Here is an 18,490-nt window from a genome sequence, read left to right on the forward strand (position 1 = left end):
ACTGGGAACACAAAAAGGAGAAAATCAGTCTTAAATGTCACTCATAGTTAACATTACACAATAAAAGAAAATTACCGACAAGATATTTTCAAGCACATTCATAGTGGAATAACAATGACAGTAACAATGGATGTCTTAAAAGAAATACATTTTTACTTTCATAAGACTGTTACCAATCTTTAGGTACTTGTAGAAACACAAAGAGGAGATGTAAATACCAGGAGAGAAATATGCAATAGCAGGAGAGAAATATTTCCTTTCTTGAAGTTGTATTATATTTTCAAAGTTGGTCTTTAAGGAATTTTGGGACAAGAGTTATTGTGGTACACTAAGTAAGTTTTCTATCAAATAAATATTTGCAGTTGATATATATGAGAACAAACTTTTCTAATTGTTTTAATGAGCTGCCTGAATAAAGAATTGAATGTTGTAAATATAATACTCAAACCCTCTGTGATTTTGAAAAATCAGTGTTTAATCAACATGCTAATATTATTCCAAGTCAAAAAAACTACTTATTACAAAAGAATTTATTTTTTAAATTGTCAGTCCTACTAAGCTTCGTTACAAATAAGGTAACTTGGGTTGCCCAGGATTTTCTTGATTTCAAAACTGAAAGTCCCATGTCCTGGGAGCTGCTTCAGTCCTGGGCAAACTGAGATGGTTGGTCACCCTAGTTATGGGTTACTTAAATACGTGTTGCCATAAATACACAAAATACAAAAGAAAACCAAGAATAAGACTGTCAATATAACATGATATTTTAAATTCACCTTAAAGGAAGGAAAATTGATCATAAGAGTATAGTGTTTGTACAAAGTCTGTTTAAAAGAAAAGAAAGTGCTGCTCAATATAGATTATAACAATGATCCAAATTTACCTTAATAAGATACTTACTTTTGTAAAAATTCTTCATAGCCACATATACTTAGAAGATAATTTTGAGGTGATAACTGGTCATTTGTACAAAAATGTAGAATTTCTGCTATTAGGTCTTTGACAAGATAATTAGCTAAAAACAAAGTTGAAAAATAAAATGTTAATAAGAGCATATTATATATTGGCTGGGAGAAAGATTTTGAGCACAAAAAGTGATACATGCTTTATGAACTATTATAACTTTCTAGCTCCATCAAGAGGAGTTAAAATGAGATGCATCTCATTTATTAGTCTGGTTAGATTTGGAGATTTTTAAAAAAATATTCTTTGCATTTTCTTTAATCAATCTATCTTCAAATAACCGAACAGAGCTAGCTATTTCATTCCTCATTCTAAAATCTTTGGTAATTGTAGCTCTGCATAAAAAATATTCTACTGTGATTACCCTTAGGGATTTGGGAAGTGCTAAAGAGATTACACAGTGAGTGCTAAGTGGCAAGCCAGGAATCTAAATCTGTCATCTTCTAAAGCCTGTGCTCTTAATAATTCCACGTTTTCACAACTCATCACTCTTCCTTTCCTGTATAGGAATCGCCCCAGGTTCTGTCTTGGACAACGTCATAATAACCTTGAAGAACATTTCTCCACCTTCTCTGGGACTCAAAGTGTCAGCATATTATAGGGTAAAGTTCTTTGCCTTCTCATATTCACATTCCATAATATCTCCCTACCAAACTCTTACATGCATTTGCCATTTAATAGTGGCCAGAACCATGCTGACTTGTTACGATTATATTTGTCTGTGAAATATTTTTCTAATTGTAAATAGTATGGGATTCATTTATTATCATATGTGATAACGGAAATTATCTGTTATATATATATTATCTATCTATTTATCTGTCTATATCTCCATGCTTTCAACGTGATCTTGAATGAAGGTTAGTGCAACAGATTGTACTGATGATCCTTAATGAGGATTTGAACAGCATACTGCAAACACTCATTTGCATTTATTTGAGTTGCGTTTTGTTGGCAATTATGTGTTTAATTTGCTGTGACTTATTTTACTGCCACACCTTTTTGTTTAGGAAAGATTTTTGACACAGACTGCCTCATAAAAAGTAGTGCAAGTGATATTGTTGGACTTGCCATGAAGAAAAAAACGGAAGAATATTATAATGTCCTGTTTAAAAGTGTAGGTTTTATGGTAGATCAAGTTGTTATCAATAAAACAGTTGTAGAAACAAATGGTAAAGATCATCATGGGAATTAGAGATTGTGGAAATGTCCTGACACAGAAGAGAGTATATTAGACATGCTACTGCTTGGGAATATTAACTGAAATAATATGAATTGAATCTAGAAGAAAATATGGCCACAGGCAAAATCATGACTATAAAGGCTTTGACAAGAAGGGGAGAGCATTGCCAATATAAGATCTCTAAAGACACCAGTTTATTTTAATTCATTTGACTTTTCTGTTTCCAGGACTGTGTCCCCTATGCTGTTTGGGGCATGCATGCATTCATTATTTCACTATAGTCGTCTTTGCGGATTACATGAAAGACTCCATAATCCAGTTTCTAGCTATTACTCCTCTGCTGTGCTTTGGTGTGATATCTCCTACTATTTGCTTCATGTTCTTTTTTGGTTGTCTCATTATTGCTTCAAATTCAGCATGTCTAAATCTGAAATTATCATTTTTCTCCTTGAACCCAAACATTAAGTGTCTGTGAGTTAAACTTCTCATCCATATTGTAAGCCAACAAGAACTATGGCTTCTTTTAAGTAGACTTTATACCTCTATCTTCAATTTGACAGCTAATATAACCCTTCTTCCAGTTTCTCCTAGTCTCCAACTTCATACAATCCTTCTCAATCTGTTGACCAGATTGCCTACCATACTGAAAAGATTAAGGCCCATTTGAGATTCTTTAATTATGCTACTCTACACCTTAAATCTAGTTTTTTTTATGCATCCTTCTCTATCCCTTTACACCTCTTGATACATAAGTATCACTGCTTTTTACTGCATCTTACTTCTTCGCATGTGATCCTTCCATCACTGGTTTCCAGTTCCAGCAATTTAAAGCCCCTCTCTTTTATATATTTAATATCCTCGACTCTAAAGATGCTTTTGTCTTTTCTTTAGGATGTTTTGTTTCTATTTAATATTGCAGTAAAATCTCCTCTTCCATTCTATTCCCTTAAGATAGTATCTTATTTATGTATTTATTTTATTTATTTTTACCTCCTCATTACTGACAAATTTCTTTAAAGTGTAGATAACTTCTGCAGATAATTCTCAATTACTCTTTAATCTTGCAAACTGACTGCTACTTCCACCACTTTGTAGGTCACAAACAGCTTCCTAATACTGTTCAAACTATGTGTCATCTAAATCTAGAAGGTAGTTGAAAGTAAAGACACGGGCTCTAGAGTAACTTTGGAATTGGAAAAAAGGACAGGGCAGTCATCTTCATTGAAGTGATAGCTGATGACTGTAGAACAGAGAAGTCCTTGTTCAAAACACCTGCTCTTCCAGAAGGATTCTATTTTCTCACTCTGGGAGAAACAGAATTCTCTTCAGATAAAAACCTCTCACTGTCTCCTCCTCTTTGCTTATCTAGATTTCATTATTCCTTAAGTTTCTAGCAACTTATTGGTCATTCTTGAAATGCTTTTCAGACTTTTGTTCTCTAGAGCACATTTATATTACTAGTAAAACACTCATATAAAGTGGTGAAGGGATCACAGTTTTGGCATAAAGATTATTTTAAAGTGAAAACATTTGAAAACTTATCTTCACTTTTCTTATCTGACTATAGCCAAGACTCCCTAATACAGGTGCTATCAACTTTCTTCTGAGAGTTTCCTGCAACTTCTGGGAAGGAGACCAACTGCCCATCCATTAGCATAAAAAGATATACATGTATTTCCTTACTGAAGCTCTAAACACCCCCCCTCCTCACACATACTTTTACATTAATTTTTTATGTAAAACTTTACCTCTGGGTTTCAGCAGGTTACTCATTTCTGAGTAAACCCCTGCATGCATGTATAAGGAAACTTTGTCTTTTGTCCTGTTAATTTCTCTATTGTCAGTTGTGTCACAGCCTAACCCCTCTTCAAATTTAAATGGGCAGAAGACAAGTTTCCTCCTAATAGCAGCATATGCTGCCCTGTATATTTTCATAAATGTGTTCTCTCCCCTCCTCTGCCTTTTCCTCCTTCCCCTCTAATCCTCCCTTCCTCCTTCCTCTTATAGACCCTTTTACTATCTTTGAGGCCACAGTCATCCTCTTTACCACTGTACATCTGTAACACTAAACACAATGACCTAATCACTTTACTGAAACTTCTTATAAAAGTCAAAAATGGCCTCTGTTTTGCCAAATCTAATATTGGAAATTAAATATTATAAATTGGAAGAATAGGAGTGGTCTCCCTAGTTGATAATTATTTCCTCTTCTCCAGCAATGTAAGTCAACATAACCCAGATGCCATTCTGATTGGATCAAGGTACAGCACTATTGATCTTGGCTGTGCAATCAGAACTCTGGTTTTAGAAATTTGAAAGTGGATCTGAAAGCAGCTCTTCTGCCCCTTTCCTGTTTGCCCATTTCTATTCCCCTCTAACCTTGAAAGAACCTAATTAACCTGTTGATTCTTTTCCTAGATAAAAAGAAGTAAGATAAAGAATTAAGTAGTTAAAGAATGACTAGTTCTCTACCCACAATGGCCTCCTTAGCAATCCTGCAGGCATATCACAAAGGCAAGATAACATCTGAAGAGAGAGTCAGCCTGCCTTGGCAGAATGGAGAACAATGCATAACCCAATCTCCTGCCTCTACGATTCACTGAGATTCTTCCTCCCCTTTTTTCCCCCGTTAAGAACTGTCATGGCTGAGCAGAATCTTTGGAGTTGGTCTTGGGACATGAGTCTACCTTCTCCCCAGATTGCTGGCTTTTCTGATTAAAACACCTTTCCTTTCTGTTGACGTTTGCCTCTTGATTATTGGTTTTTGAGCAGCAAGCAGCCAAACCTGAGTTTGGTAACAGATCCAATAGGGAGGTTGAACTTCCTTTAGATCTCTGGACAAATAGCATTTAAGCTTGAGAGCTTAGCTTTCCATGTGTTGCAGAAAAGTAAGGGAAATGAGTCAGCAGAAAGCAAGAGAAACATAAGAAGCAATTACACAGAGAGGAGATGAGGTGAGAGACATACAGGAATTTTGGACTGCCTGTACATCAGTGTTTTATTCCCAAATCTTTGCTGAATTCCTACTCTTAAATTCTATAAGAAATCCCTGTAATATTTAAATTATTTTTTCTGCTTACATCAGCAGGAGTTGGTTTCTGTTAGTTTCAAACCAGATGGTCCTAACTAATATTCCTACATAACATTGTTATGTTTGCAGTCATCTGTACTAAGTCAGAGCCTTGGCTAGAGTAAGAAAGAAAATGAAGCAAAATACAGTGATAATAATAATAATGAAAAAAATTTATTGGACCATTATTTGTCAAGAAACAACAGTTGATACGCAGAAACTTGGTAGCAACTAATGTGTGAAGAACTAATATGTTTTGCAAAATGGTTGATGGTAACAGTGAAATAAATATTAAACAACTTTAAAGAGATTCTAAAACTTTAGAGAAATGAGAATATCTGGTGAGTGATAAAATACAGATACCTGGGATCCGTCCAGAGACTCTGATTCAGTAGAGCTGCTAACTATGCTGGGCTGTACAGGGCTATTATAGTTCTCACTGTGGAGATAGAGGCTGTGTAACAGCCATTTTCACTTACATATAGTCTTTATGTAGAATCTTTTTGAAATTTAGCTTTTATTTTTAATATGCTAAAAACTTGCTATACTTGCTATTTCATAGCAGGAAAATAAGGTGTCCTGGGGTGAGCTATGAAGAGAGTTCTAAAAAACAATAGCCAAACAAATGTTAAAAGATTTCCAGCTGTTTTCCTCTTCACTTCAGGGCAAAATACTAGCTAATACTGCTTCTTTTAATGACTTCAGTCTGTGGACTCAAGGCAGCTATACCAGCTTTATGTAGATTTTTATACTTATTTGCAAGATTGCTTACCATATGGCATAAAATGAAGTTGTTGTGTTGAGTCCTCAGTAAAAATATTTATATTAACCTTAGTATTAGAAAAGAACTTGTATGGAAATGCTGTAGTCGTGCTCCAGATCTTCCCCGAATTGGAATTAATGTCAGCTGCATGATATGTTTCTCTTATTCTGAAAAATATATGTGAAAGAATACTTAGGACAAGATTTTAAGAAACTTCATGCAGGGCTTGCTATAGAAGATTTGAAATATGAAAATAACCAGCAGCTGATTTGTGGTATAGTGCTGTTAGCTAGGCTAGATTGGTAAAGATTACAATTAAACCAAAAGCAACTATAAAGCTCTGGTCTTTATGTTTTCCCTGGGGCACCTCATATGAAGCAATTAAGAATACATTGGCACTTATAAAACATGAAAATTCACTCTGAACAGTGATTGCTTGCTTCACTGACATTGCCTTTTGAAGCATGAACTCCTCCCCTTGGTTTTGGCTCATGCCTTTGTCAAGCCAGAAGTCACTCATTTATTATTTATTCATTTATTGATGAATACATTCTCTTGTTTGTGTCAAATTGGTAAATACTATTCTTGGCAGCCCATTTTCTTTAAATTTGGGGTTTTACACAAATATTTGGCTTTTACGTAAATAATTGAGCCCAGAAGTCATTTGTACATTCTGAACAATTACTTACTGTGTCAGGAAGTCAGAGAATTGGAAAATAGTTTATCCTTGGAGTCAGAAGCCTTGAGTTTGAATACTGACTCTTTTTTAACTTAACAAAAATTTTTTAACATCTTTATGGGCATATAATTACTTTACAATGGTGTGTTAGTTTCTGCTTTATAACAAAGTGAATCAGCTATACATATACATATATCCCCATATCTCCTCCTTTTATTCAGTAGTTTTATGGTCAGAGGCAAGTTATATGACCAGTTTCTTTGTTTGCACAAATGAGGATATTTATATCTACTTTAAAGGTTTATGAGAGAAAAGGCATATAAAAGACTTTTGTAGAATGTAAAGCAATATATCCATGTAATGTATCATAATTATCATTATATTATTACAGCTGAATCCCTGTAGAGCCATATTTTATGCCCACATGTAGAATTTAGCATAAAATTATTTGTAACTAGATATTTAAAATGCTTTTGATGATGAAGTCCTAGGTTTTTTTCTGTTTTTGTTAATTTTGCAGACCTCTAAACTTTGTAGTGCTCTTCCTGAATGAAAAATTATGCATTCTGTGTATGCATTCTATGTAATGTATCATATATGTTACATCCTTGGCATTTATTCTAACTATTTTTGCAGCATTAAAGTAGTGTAGGCCCATTGAAGTAGCTCTATCTCTATGCCCTTAAACTCTACCAAAACATCCCCTCCTTGAGGGACCTCACAAATGGAAAAGTGTGTATGCACCCAATGGGTCTGGCATGTATCAAAATCACCTTTTTTTCTGGGTTCCATCCCCAAAGTTTTTGATTCAGTAGATATGTGGAGGATCCCCCCACCCGCCCCCAATTTTTAGCGGTTTTCCAGATAAGCCAATACTACTGCTGCTCCAGAACTGCAGTTCAAGAACCACTGCTTAGGATAAACGTATGGGCCACTCTTCTTTGTTATACCCTACAACAAAGGTTTGGACTCCAGTTCTGAATTGAGGAGCTTTGTGATCTAGCATTCAACCATATGATAAGGTACTACTCAATGTATACATACATGATTTAACCTTCTACCATTTTGGAGAATTAAATTTAAAATGTAAATTCATGACTCATTCTTTCCTAAACCTTCGCTGAGCATCTACTGTGGGCCAAAAACTTTTCTCATGTGCTATGACATTTTATTGTATTTTTAATAAAAATATGGCATATTTCTTGAGAGATGTGCCTTAAAAGTATGTCACAGCAAGAAACCAAATCCCACAAATTAGAGAGCCTCTTTAAGGGTGTATGGCAGGAGTTAGGTAAGGTTATTTAAATGTTAGAAAAAAAACACTGATGAAATTGGGCATATAAATCCATTCTGTATGGCTTTCCAGAAATTTTGGAGGCCCTCTTAAGAAAGTTGGCTTTCAAATTCAGTTCTGTCTTCTTTTGAATTAAGAGCTTTGGATAGCACCTAGCACATATTAGGTCCTCAAAAATATTTGCTGTTGAGTGAATAGTGTGTTTGTGTACAAAATAATTGTGCATATATAAATTTAATTATCTTTATATGAGTATTTGTCAACAAAAATTATAGAAAACCAAAAAAATGTGTAAATATAACCTTATCTTCTTTTTACTACTTTAAAGTTTATTATTGTTTGGTTGTCGTTTTTAGTACTCGTGGTTACTTTGAAAGAAACCATTGGAAAAAAATTCCATTTAAGAATTTCAAAATGTACCATGAGCTACTGACAAACCATTACATAAAATATTTTCATGTCACTATTTCATTCACAAGATTTCATCAAAGAATATTACATTCTCTTGAAAAAAAAAGTGATGGGAGAGACTAATAATAAGTGTATTTTGATGGAGCTATACCAAGTATTACCTTGTGATATTGAGAGAGCTATTTCTTACACTTAGGTAGAAATTATCACATCTTAGATTTAAGGTGTCAGGTTCCTGGCAATGCTTGTCAGGTTGTTATAGTGGGTAGCTCATTACTGACAAAATCAATATTGATATCTGTAAAGATCCTAATTAGGAATCCAAAGTGCCATTTAAAATTTCTTCTGTGAACTGGAGCAAGAAATTAATTAAAGATTGAATATAGGTTCACGGATTTGAACTGCTTTGTTTTGTATTTTGTATGTGTGCCTTTCGGTTCTTCCAATATGGTGACAAGTTTTTTAACTTGACTTTGCTTTTTTGTTTGCTTGTTCTTCATTTGAATATTTGTCATGCATTGACTAGTTATTAGGCATTCAGATAGCCTTTTAAGGTAGTGATTAAATAAATGATTCAAATCTTTAATCCCAAATGATTCTTTAGCAGGCCACTGCTATAGCTGATAAATAAGCTAATGTTTATTTATATGTATATTTATTATATTTTCAACAGCCAAAAAAGGATAAAAATCAAGATAACTAAAATGTAAGTGCATTAATTTTTCAAAATTTTCAGGTATCTTAGCAATAGAAGAGATGGCATTATATAAATTTTAATTGATAATGAGAGATTGGTCTTTAAAAAAGAGGCATGTACCTTTATAAGTTCTTTTTTTAGATTAGCAAAAAGGGGATCTGGGATCCCCTTGTGATCAAATTTGTTTTTCAGTGGACAAACACCCATGCACTTGTTCAACATTCTGGCAGCCCATTCAGGGTAAGATTGAGTTATTGAGCAGAAGGTACTCTCATCATTCTAAATAGTATATCCCAGGTTAGAAGGATAAATCTATGCTAATTTGGGACAGAGCCAAATAAGTCAGTCACTTATGTGCCATTAAATGAGAAATTAATTCACTGCAAACTAAGCTATCAACAAACAGCAAGCACAAGACTGAAATTATAAAACATTCGTCTGTAGCCACATTTTCAGGGGAAAAATTTATTTGACTATAAACAACAAAAGCAATACCAGAAGTTGATTAATGAACTAATTTGTCATAAATTTATACTGTTAACTATGTTAAAAAATTATAGAGCTTTAACATTTTATATGCAAGATTAATCAGCTCAGTGATGTTAAAATAGACAACTTTATGCAGGTACAGAAATTTCTAAGTTTAATGGAATATCAACACTTACTTTTTTACTTTGTTGCAAAAGGAGGCCAGACTTCTATTACTGCCCTGAGGTACTTCAACCAGCTGAATGGAACAACCTGTCAGCTTAAAGTAAAAACTGTTAAATTAAAATAGTTTGGTGTGGAGAAAAGATTAATACAATTCTAAAATTTTTATTTTGTTTTAGAAAGCCATTATGTTTTTAATTTTATTTATTTATTTATTTTACGATGTGCGGGCCTCTCACTGTTGTGGCCTCTTCCATTGCGGAGCACAGGCTCCGGACGCGCAGGCTCAGCGGCCATGGCTCACGGGCCCAGCTGCTCCGTGACATGTGGGATCTTCCCGAACCGGGGCATGAACCCGTGGCCCCTGCATCGGCAGGCGGACTCTCAACCACTGCACCACCAGGGAAGCCCTTTAATTTTATTTTAAAAATATTTACTGAAGCAATACATATGGAAAAATACATAAATTTTAAATATATAATTTGATTTTTGAGGAATATATGCAACTGTGAATATTAATATCCAATCAAAAAATATAGAACACTTCTATCACTTTAGAAAGTTCCCCCATATCTCCTTCTGTCAATCTGAACATCTGTTTGGTAACTGTTAATTCAGATTTCTATCACCATAGATTAATGAATGTGCTCTTTTGTTTCTGGCTTCTTTCATTTAAATGATATATGTTTTAAAATTCATGTTGTCATATGTATCAATAGTTCATCTTTCTTAGTTACCTATTAGTAGTATTCTATTGCATGAATATTCCATAGTTTGTTTATCCGTCTTCATGTTGAAAAACGGTTGTGTTGTTTGTAGTTTTGGCGTATTGTAAAGAATACTTAATTTTCATATACAAGTGTGTTTTAGACATGTGCTTCACTTCTTGTGAATAAATCCATAAACGGCTCAGTTAAAGAAATAATTTTGCTTTATGTATTTTGCAGCCATTATTAGGTACATCTACATTTAAGTTTATTATGTCTTCCTGATTGACTTATTATTATGAAATGACCCTTTTCTTTCTCTAATAATACCCTGCGGGCTTCCCTGGTGGTGCAGTGGTTGAGAGTCCACCTGCACATGCAGGGGACACGGGTTCATGCCCCGGTCCGGGAAGATCCCACATGCCACGGAGCGGCTGGGCCCGTGGGCCATGGCCACTGAGCCTGCACGTCCAGAGCCTGTGCTCCGCAATGGGAGAGGCCACAGCAGTGAGAGGCCCGCGTATCGCAAAAAAAAAAAAAAAAAAAAAAAAAAAAAAAATACCCTGCTTTAAGCTTCATTTTCTGATATTAATAACCACACACAGCTTTGTTTTGTTGGTTGAATGTTAAATATTTTTATTTTTTTAAACTTTCAACCTATCTGTACCTTTGTTTTTCAAATTTGACTCTTGTAAAAAATAAAGCCTTTCTTTTCTATCTAGTTTGTCAGTTTCTCCCTTTTATTTGGAATATATTTAGTATATTTATGGGTATTGTTAGATTTAAGACTGCCATGTTCATATGTGCTTCTAGTTGTTTCTTCTGTTTTATTTTGTTCTTCTATTTCTCCTTCCCTGATTTTTGCAATTTGATTTTTTAGCCCGTTTCATTTAATTTCTCTGTTGGATTTTTAGTTTTTCTTCTTTGTACTATATTTTTAGTGATTATACTAGCTTAGAACTTACAATATGCATCGTAAATATTTCACAGTTTACTTAGAGTTGATATTGTGCCACTGCATTTAAAATGTAAGAATTTCCAATAGCAGATAACATTTACCATCCCTTCATCTTTTATTCTCTTGTTGTCTTTTATCTTTTGTTTACATATACAACAACTCTGACAATGAAATCTTGTGTTTTTGCTTTAAACAGTCAGCTGTCTTTCAAAAAATTAAGTAGTTTTTCATATTTACTAACATATTTACCATTTTTGCTGCTGTTTTTTCCTTTCTATATTCCATCTGGTATCATTTTCTTTGCATCTGAAGACTGACTTCAGTATTTTTTGTGTGCATGTGAGCTGACTGATTTCTCTCAACATTTGTTTATATGATAATATACTTATTTAAAATTTTCAAGCATGTACTCAATGAGTTATAGAAGCATGGATTCTTTTCTTTTTTTATAGAGCTTTAAAAATGCTATTCCACTGTCATCTGGCTTCCATCGTTTCTGATGAGATAATGCTTTAATTCAGATTGTTGTTCCACTGCATGAAATTTTTTTCCCCCTCTCTGCCACTTTTTATGATGATCTTTTCAACTTTGGTCTTCATATGTTTGAGTATAACATGTCTACATGTGGTTGTCTTTGCATTTATTCTGTTTGGGATTTATTGAATTTCTTAAATCTGTAATTTGATATTTTATACCAGAGTTGGAGAAAATTTCAGAGCATTATTTCTTCAAATGAATTTTTCTTTCTTTCCTTTCCTCTCCTGCTAGCATTCCAAAATTATCCATATATTAGGCTCCTTATCTCCTAAGTTTCTTAGTCCCTGCTCACTTTTTTTTTTTTTTTTATGAGAGTTTAGGTAGCTCTTTTTTTTTTTTTTTTTTTTTTAATATCTTTATTGGGGTATAATTGCTTTACAATAGTGTGTTAGTTTCTGCTTTACAACAAAGCCTGCTCACTTTTATATAATTCTTTTATTTTCTCTTCTTCAGTTTGGGTAATTTCTATTCTTTTTCTTCTCTCCTTTTTTTATAAATTTATTTATTTTATTTATATTTATTTTTGGCTGCATTGGGTCTTCATTGCTGCGTGCGGGCTTTCTCTAGTTGCGGCGAGCGGGGGCTACTCTTTGTTGCAGTGTGCGGGCTTCTCATCACGGTGGCTTCTCTTGTTGTGGAGCACAGGCTCTAGGCGCGCAGGCTTCAGTAGTTGTGGCGAATGGGCTCAGTAGTTGTGGCACACGGGTTTAGTTGTTCCGTGGCATGTGGGATCTTCCCAGACCAGGGCTTGAACCTGTGTACCCTGCATTGGCAGGTGGATTCTTAATCACTGCGCCACCAGGGAAGCCCTATTCTTTTTCTTTCAAGTACTCTTTTTCCCCTGTCATCTTATATCTGTTTTTAAGTACACCCAGTGACTTTTTAACTACTGATACTATATTTATATTACTAAATTTTCCATTAGTCTTTGTTTTTTCATAGTTTCTAATTTCCTTGAGATTCCTCATTTGTCTACTCATTATGTTCATCTTTACTTCATCTTCTTGAACATCCTTTTAATAATCTCCTTAAAGTCCCTATCTGTTAATTCCAACATCTGTTCTATCACAGAATCTCTATTCACTGGGCTATTTTCTTGATTATGGTTCAGAATTCCCTGTTCTTTACGCATCTGTGCATTTGTTGTTAAATGTTGGATATTGTAGGTGACACATTAGGAATTGTTTTTACAAAGTGTGCAATTTTTCTCTGGTAGGCAGGCGGTTAAGATTGTTTTGGTCTTGTCAGCCTCTATTTTATTTTTTGTGGGGCCACATGTAAGTTAATAGGTAGAGCATTTACTTTAGAGCACGATTTTTACTTGTAAGAGATAGCTTTGTGTGATCTCAAATGAATGCCTGAAGTTCTCAGCTCAGTGTCTTCTCTCGCTGGGTCAGAACTTTGGCACCGCATAACTTCTACTTGTGTGTGGTGAACACAACCTCTTGGCCAACAATCTGCAGTAAATCTCACATAGACTCCTGACCCCCATGCATTGCATAGTTCCTCTGTGCTCTGCCCTACAGATTACAGCTTCCTTTGCAGCCCAGAACTGCAGTATCTGCCTCCTCAGTTTAGTGATACTGCTGCTCAAATTGGGCTCCACTAGTCTGCCTAGCAGGAGGAAAGGGCCCCGAAGACACCAGGATGATCATAACAACACTTTGCTGTTTCCCTTCTCTTAAGGATTGATGTCTATACAGGCTGTTTGCTTCAAATATTTTGTCTAATTTCATAATTGTTTTCAGTGGTAAGGGAAAGTTTAGTACTTGTTACATTGTCATGATCAGAAGTAAATGTTCCTAAAATTCATGCACTTTTAATACAGATCATTTCAGGTATTACCTCTTCTGCAAGTGCCTCAGACACAATTAGTTGTTTCTTCTCTTATGAACTCATCCTCTCTATTATTTTACTGTGTTGGCATTATTGGTTTGCAGGTTAATTTAAGCAATATGCTATTGCTGAAATCAGGTATTATGCGTTTTCTTCTTTGCATTTGTTATGCCTAATCATATATCGTTTAAGAATATGATAAATAGTTGTTGAATAAATGAAAAGTCCTCTTGTATAGCCCTGTAAATTACAGCTGAAATAATGTTTCATCATTTTACTGTTTAATTCTGGTTTCACTTGTGTCTAGACTCCGTATAAGCAGAGAAATGTTCAAATATTATACAAGAACCTCTGTGGTTACTAAATGATTGGAAAACTACTAATGAAACCATCAGGATGAATTGCACAATGATTACTTAATTTCCTACTCTTGGAATGTTCCCAAAAGAAGTTGCCTGCTAACAGTATAATTTAGTAGCCTCTGAGTAAAAAGACATTTTTCCTACAAATAATGATATGAAGTTTTAATTCATGGTAATATAACTCAAAATATAAATGTAATGAAATGTATGTATGTTTCTATGTGTGCATAACGACACAATAAGAATAGAAAATACTATCATTTAAACCTCCAACTATGATACTTTTATCTAATAAAATGTAAATACTATAACATTTTATTTAGTTTTGATGAAACCAGAACTTTAAAAATATTATAAAAATTTTCCCTTTCTTTAGAAAAAATCATTAATTCAGGAACACAGAATTTGTGAATAAGTTTTTTTTCCCAAAAGTATTGATAATATTAATACATTCCCCTAATTAAGATTAGTTACTCTCATTGCCAAATTAACCCAGCACATTATTGAATGATTCTTTCAGATTCATATTTTTAGGTTGACATATATGACACATACCTCTTTGTTCTTTGGCAATGTGCTTTCCCAGGTCCTGGGTAGAAAAGAACCTTTAAAGAGCATCAGAGATGGTTCCACAATGTTCATATTTCTACTGCTTTTATTTTCTTCTTTTGGCATCAAGTCAGTTGAGAAGGATGGATATATAGGAGGAATGCTATGTTCAAATCCTATATGGTAGTTATCCAGTTCACTCCGTGAATTAATTTCATCCACACTAGTGGATGATGGAGGTAAAATATTGAATCCGTAATCATCAGCACCATGGTATTTTCCTATGGGGTTTCCCCCAAAGCTTTCTTTATTTATGTTTTGAGGATTTGGTAGCACGGAATGCCTAAAACCAATTACTCTTGTTTTATTAACTTGGTGACAGGAGAGTTCTGTGCTTTTAGAAGTGAATTCATTCAAGGATATTTGGTGTGCTTCATCTAATGAATGCCTTTTTGAGTCCCAGTGTGGTGCACTGGGCACAAAAATGGTGTTTTCTTCAATTTCTCTCTGATAGAGTGGGATTGTATTACTGATCTCATCTACTACATGATCAAAACCCAGACCGGTGTGGCTAGGAAAAAGAGGTTGATTTACAGAGTGAAATTCTTGGTGCTTTTGCTGCTTTTCATGTGATTCACTGGGATTTAGATCTGTTTTCCAACAATATGCCATTCTTTATTTTATGTAACTGAGAGGGTCGACTCTGCTCCAAATACCTCCTAGATGATATTATAAAAGATGATAGGAATTTTCCTAGAAAAAGCATACAAGGAAACAAAAAAACTTTAATTAGAAATAAAAGAGCTTGCAAGAAAGAAATATGTTGAGTAAATACAAATAATTGTTTTGAAGTTTCTCCTTAGCAAATGAAATAATTCCATGAGTAATATAAAACTCCATCAGGGCTCACAATATTAAAGTCCAAGGGGCAGTATTGACTTCAGAGACATTCATGAAACTCCTGTGATAGAAAAATAAGTCCACTTCAATTATGACAGGAGTTTCATGAATCAATCCAAAGACAATATTCCCCTTTGGACTCCTTTTCCTACTGAAAATCCACTTGCCGACAGCAGCATTATCTCCCTCAGTATTCAGTCATCTATCAGCATGGTAGTATGCTAAAGTCTTTTTATTATCTTAAAAGTCTCTTCGTGATCAACAGTTATTCCATCCCTAGATACAGTCTTAACTTCTTTCTCCTCTCCATAACCAATCATCTTATAGGTTGGCTAGATCCGTTCGTCTCTTCCCCAAAACTTCTTTAAATAATTGCAAACTTCTTTCATCATTTCTCCAGAACAACTTTCATTAAGTTTACTAATGAGTAAATTCAACTAATGTGTATCAGTCTCTATTTTATCTCTCTGCAAAATTTGAGTCCGTTCATTCACTATCTTTCTTATTTTAAAATTTCTTGCTGTGTCCTACTTTGGCTCTCTGTGACACTGTACTCTCTGAGTTCTTTGTTAGCTCCTTCTCAAGACTCCTTTGTCTATTACTCATTTTCTACCTGACCCTTGTCAGAGCTTCTTTTCTTCTCAATTATTCTCTTCTTATAAGTTATTTTATATCTCCTGTGGTTTAAATTACCATCTATGTGCCAATGACTCCAAACTAGACGATTCTTATTATTATCTGCTCAGTGTCTCCACTTTGAATTTTTTTTTTAACCTCTAAGACAAAGTCCAAAACCTAAATCAAAATTCACCCAAGAACATGCTCCTATCCTAGTGTCCTCTGTGAAAGAAAACAACCCAGCCATTCACTCAGTTGTTTAGCCCAGAAACGAGGGTTTTATCTTTGAATCTTCCCACACCTTTATTCTTCTACGTCCAATAAACCACAAGTTCCCGTAGGAAGTCCTTCTTCCTTTCTCTGTCTACCATTGCCACAATCCTCCTCTATAGTTTTCATCTTCTGACCTGCAATGTTGCATTGTCTCTGAAACTGCTTCTACATTTTCTGCAATTCATTCTTGTGTCCTGTAGTCCATATTTTAATATTACAGTGTTATATTTAAGAGACTGGCCATGTATTTCTCCTGGATATAGCTTTTCAGTGGTTTCTCACTGCCTCAGATAACATGTATAGATGTTACATATGTAAGATTTCACTTTCCCATTAGATCATTAGGCCATGTTAGTCTTACTTGCTTATACTCAGTACCTAGTACTTTGCTTTACTCAGACTAGTTACTCATTTATATTTATTGATCAAGTGATTTAATAAATTAGAAAAATTATAATAGAATTATAACAAAATAAAATTGAAAAGTATTTTTCATTTTATGGAGTTAATAATTCACTTAAAAATTGTATGTATGTCTGTTAAAGACAAAAACATTTTAAAGGATAATTATGATAATTGTTACCTATCAAATATTATTTTCTATCAATGTGTTCTGCAATAGCAATTTATTTTCATTATATTGGCACCAAAAATTTACTTAAAACTCATGATCACCTGAGAAATAAGTGAATTAGATTTATTATACTTCACTCAGGAAATTGAACTGATAGGTTTGAGAAAGATTTTCAAGAAATGTAAATGAAGTGTGTATAGAAGGAAATATAGCAGAGAGAGGAACAGTCTGAAACACATTCTGTGAGACCACCATCACCCTGATACCAAAACCAGACAAAGATGTCAAAAAGAAGGAAACTACAAGTCAATATCACTGATGAACATAGATGTAAAAGTTCTCAACAAACTATTAGCAAACAGAATCCAACAGCACATTAAAAGGATACTACACTGTGATCAAGTGGGATTTATCCCAGGAATGCAAGGATTCTTCAATATATGCAAATCAATCAATGTGATAAACCATATTAACAAACTGAAGGAGAAAAAGCATATGATCATCTCAGTAGATGCAGAAAAAGCTTTTGACAAAATTCAACACCCATTTATGATAAAAATCCTCCATAAAGTAGGCATAGAAGGAACTTATCTTAACATAATAAAGGCCATATATGACAAACACACAGCCAACATCATTCTCAGTGGTGAAAAACTGAAACCATTTCCTCTAAGATCAGGAACAAGACAAGGTTGCTCACTCTCACCATGATTATTTAACACAGTTTTGGAAGTTTTAGCCACAGCAATCAGAGAAGAAAAAAAAAGGAATCTAAATCGGAAAAGAAGAGGTAAAGCTGTCACTGTTTGCAGATTACATGATACTATACATAGAGAATCCTAAAGATGCTACCAGAAAACTACTAGAGCTAATCAATGAATTTGGTAAAGTAACAGGATACAAAATAAATGCACAGAAATCTCTTGCATTCCTATGCACTAATGATGAAAAATCTGAAAGAGAAATTAAGGAAACACTCCCATTTACCATTGTAACAAAGAGAATAAAATACCTAGGAATAAACCTACCTAAGGAGACAAAAGACCTGTATGCAGAAAACTACAAGACACTGATGAAAGAAATTAAAATTGATACAAACAGATGGAGAGATATACCATGTTCCTGGATTGGAAGAATTAACATTGTGAAAATGACTATACTGCCCAAAGCAATCTCCAGATTCAGTGCAATCCCTATTAAACTACCACTGGTATTTTTCACAGAACTAGAAAAAAGAATTTCACAATTTGTATGGAAACACAAAAGACACCGAATAGCCAAAGCAATCTGGAGAAGGAAAAACGGAGCTGGAGGAATCAGCCTCCTGGACTTCAGACTATACAAAAAGCTACAGTAATCAAGACAGTATGGTACTGGCACAAAAACAGAAATATAGATCAATGAAACAGGATTGAAAGCCCAGAGATAATCCCACGCACATATGGTCACCCTATTTTGATAAAGGAGG

General features: G+C 34.2%; 1 protein-coding gene and 1 long non-coding RNA gene across 3 annotated transcripts in view; one reads left to right on the top strand and one right to left on the bottom strand.

Moving 5' to 3' along the window:
- PIK3C2G (phosphatidylinositol-4-phosphate 3-kinase catalytic subunit type 2 gamma) overlaps nt 1-15,329 on the bottom strand; it is a 353,016-nt gene extending 337,687 nt beyond the window's left edge. For both annotated transcript variants that reach the window (XM_032647260.1, XM_032647259.1), the window contains exons 1-4: nt 14,664-15,329; nt 9,723-9,805; nt 5,986-6,143; nt 898-1,012 (exon numbers count right to left, since the gene is read on the bottom strand). In XM_032647260.1, coding sequence (XP_032503151.1) covers nt 898-1,012; nt 5,986-6,143; nt 9,723-9,805; nt 14,664-15,329 — 1,022 coding nt within the window. The remainder of the gene's footprint in view (nt 1-897; nt 1,013-5,985; nt 6,144-9,722; nt 9,806-14,663) is intronic.
- LOC116761361 overlaps nt 1,511-18,490 on the top strand; it is a 106,823-nt gene continuing 89,843 nt past the window's right edge. The window contains exon 1 of the long non-coding RNA XR_004351950.1: nt 1,511-1,562. This is a non-coding gene — a long non-coding RNA (uncharacterized LOC116761361). The remainder of the gene's footprint in view (nt 1,563-18,490) is intronic.

Source organism: Phocoena sinus, chromosome 10 (genome assembly GCF_008692025.1).
Source record: "Phocoena sinus isolate mPhoSin1 chromosome 10, mPhoSin1.pri, whole genome shotgun sequence".
NCBI lineage: Eukaryota > Metazoa > Chordata > Mammalia > Artiodactyla > Phocoenidae > Phocoena > Phocoena sinus.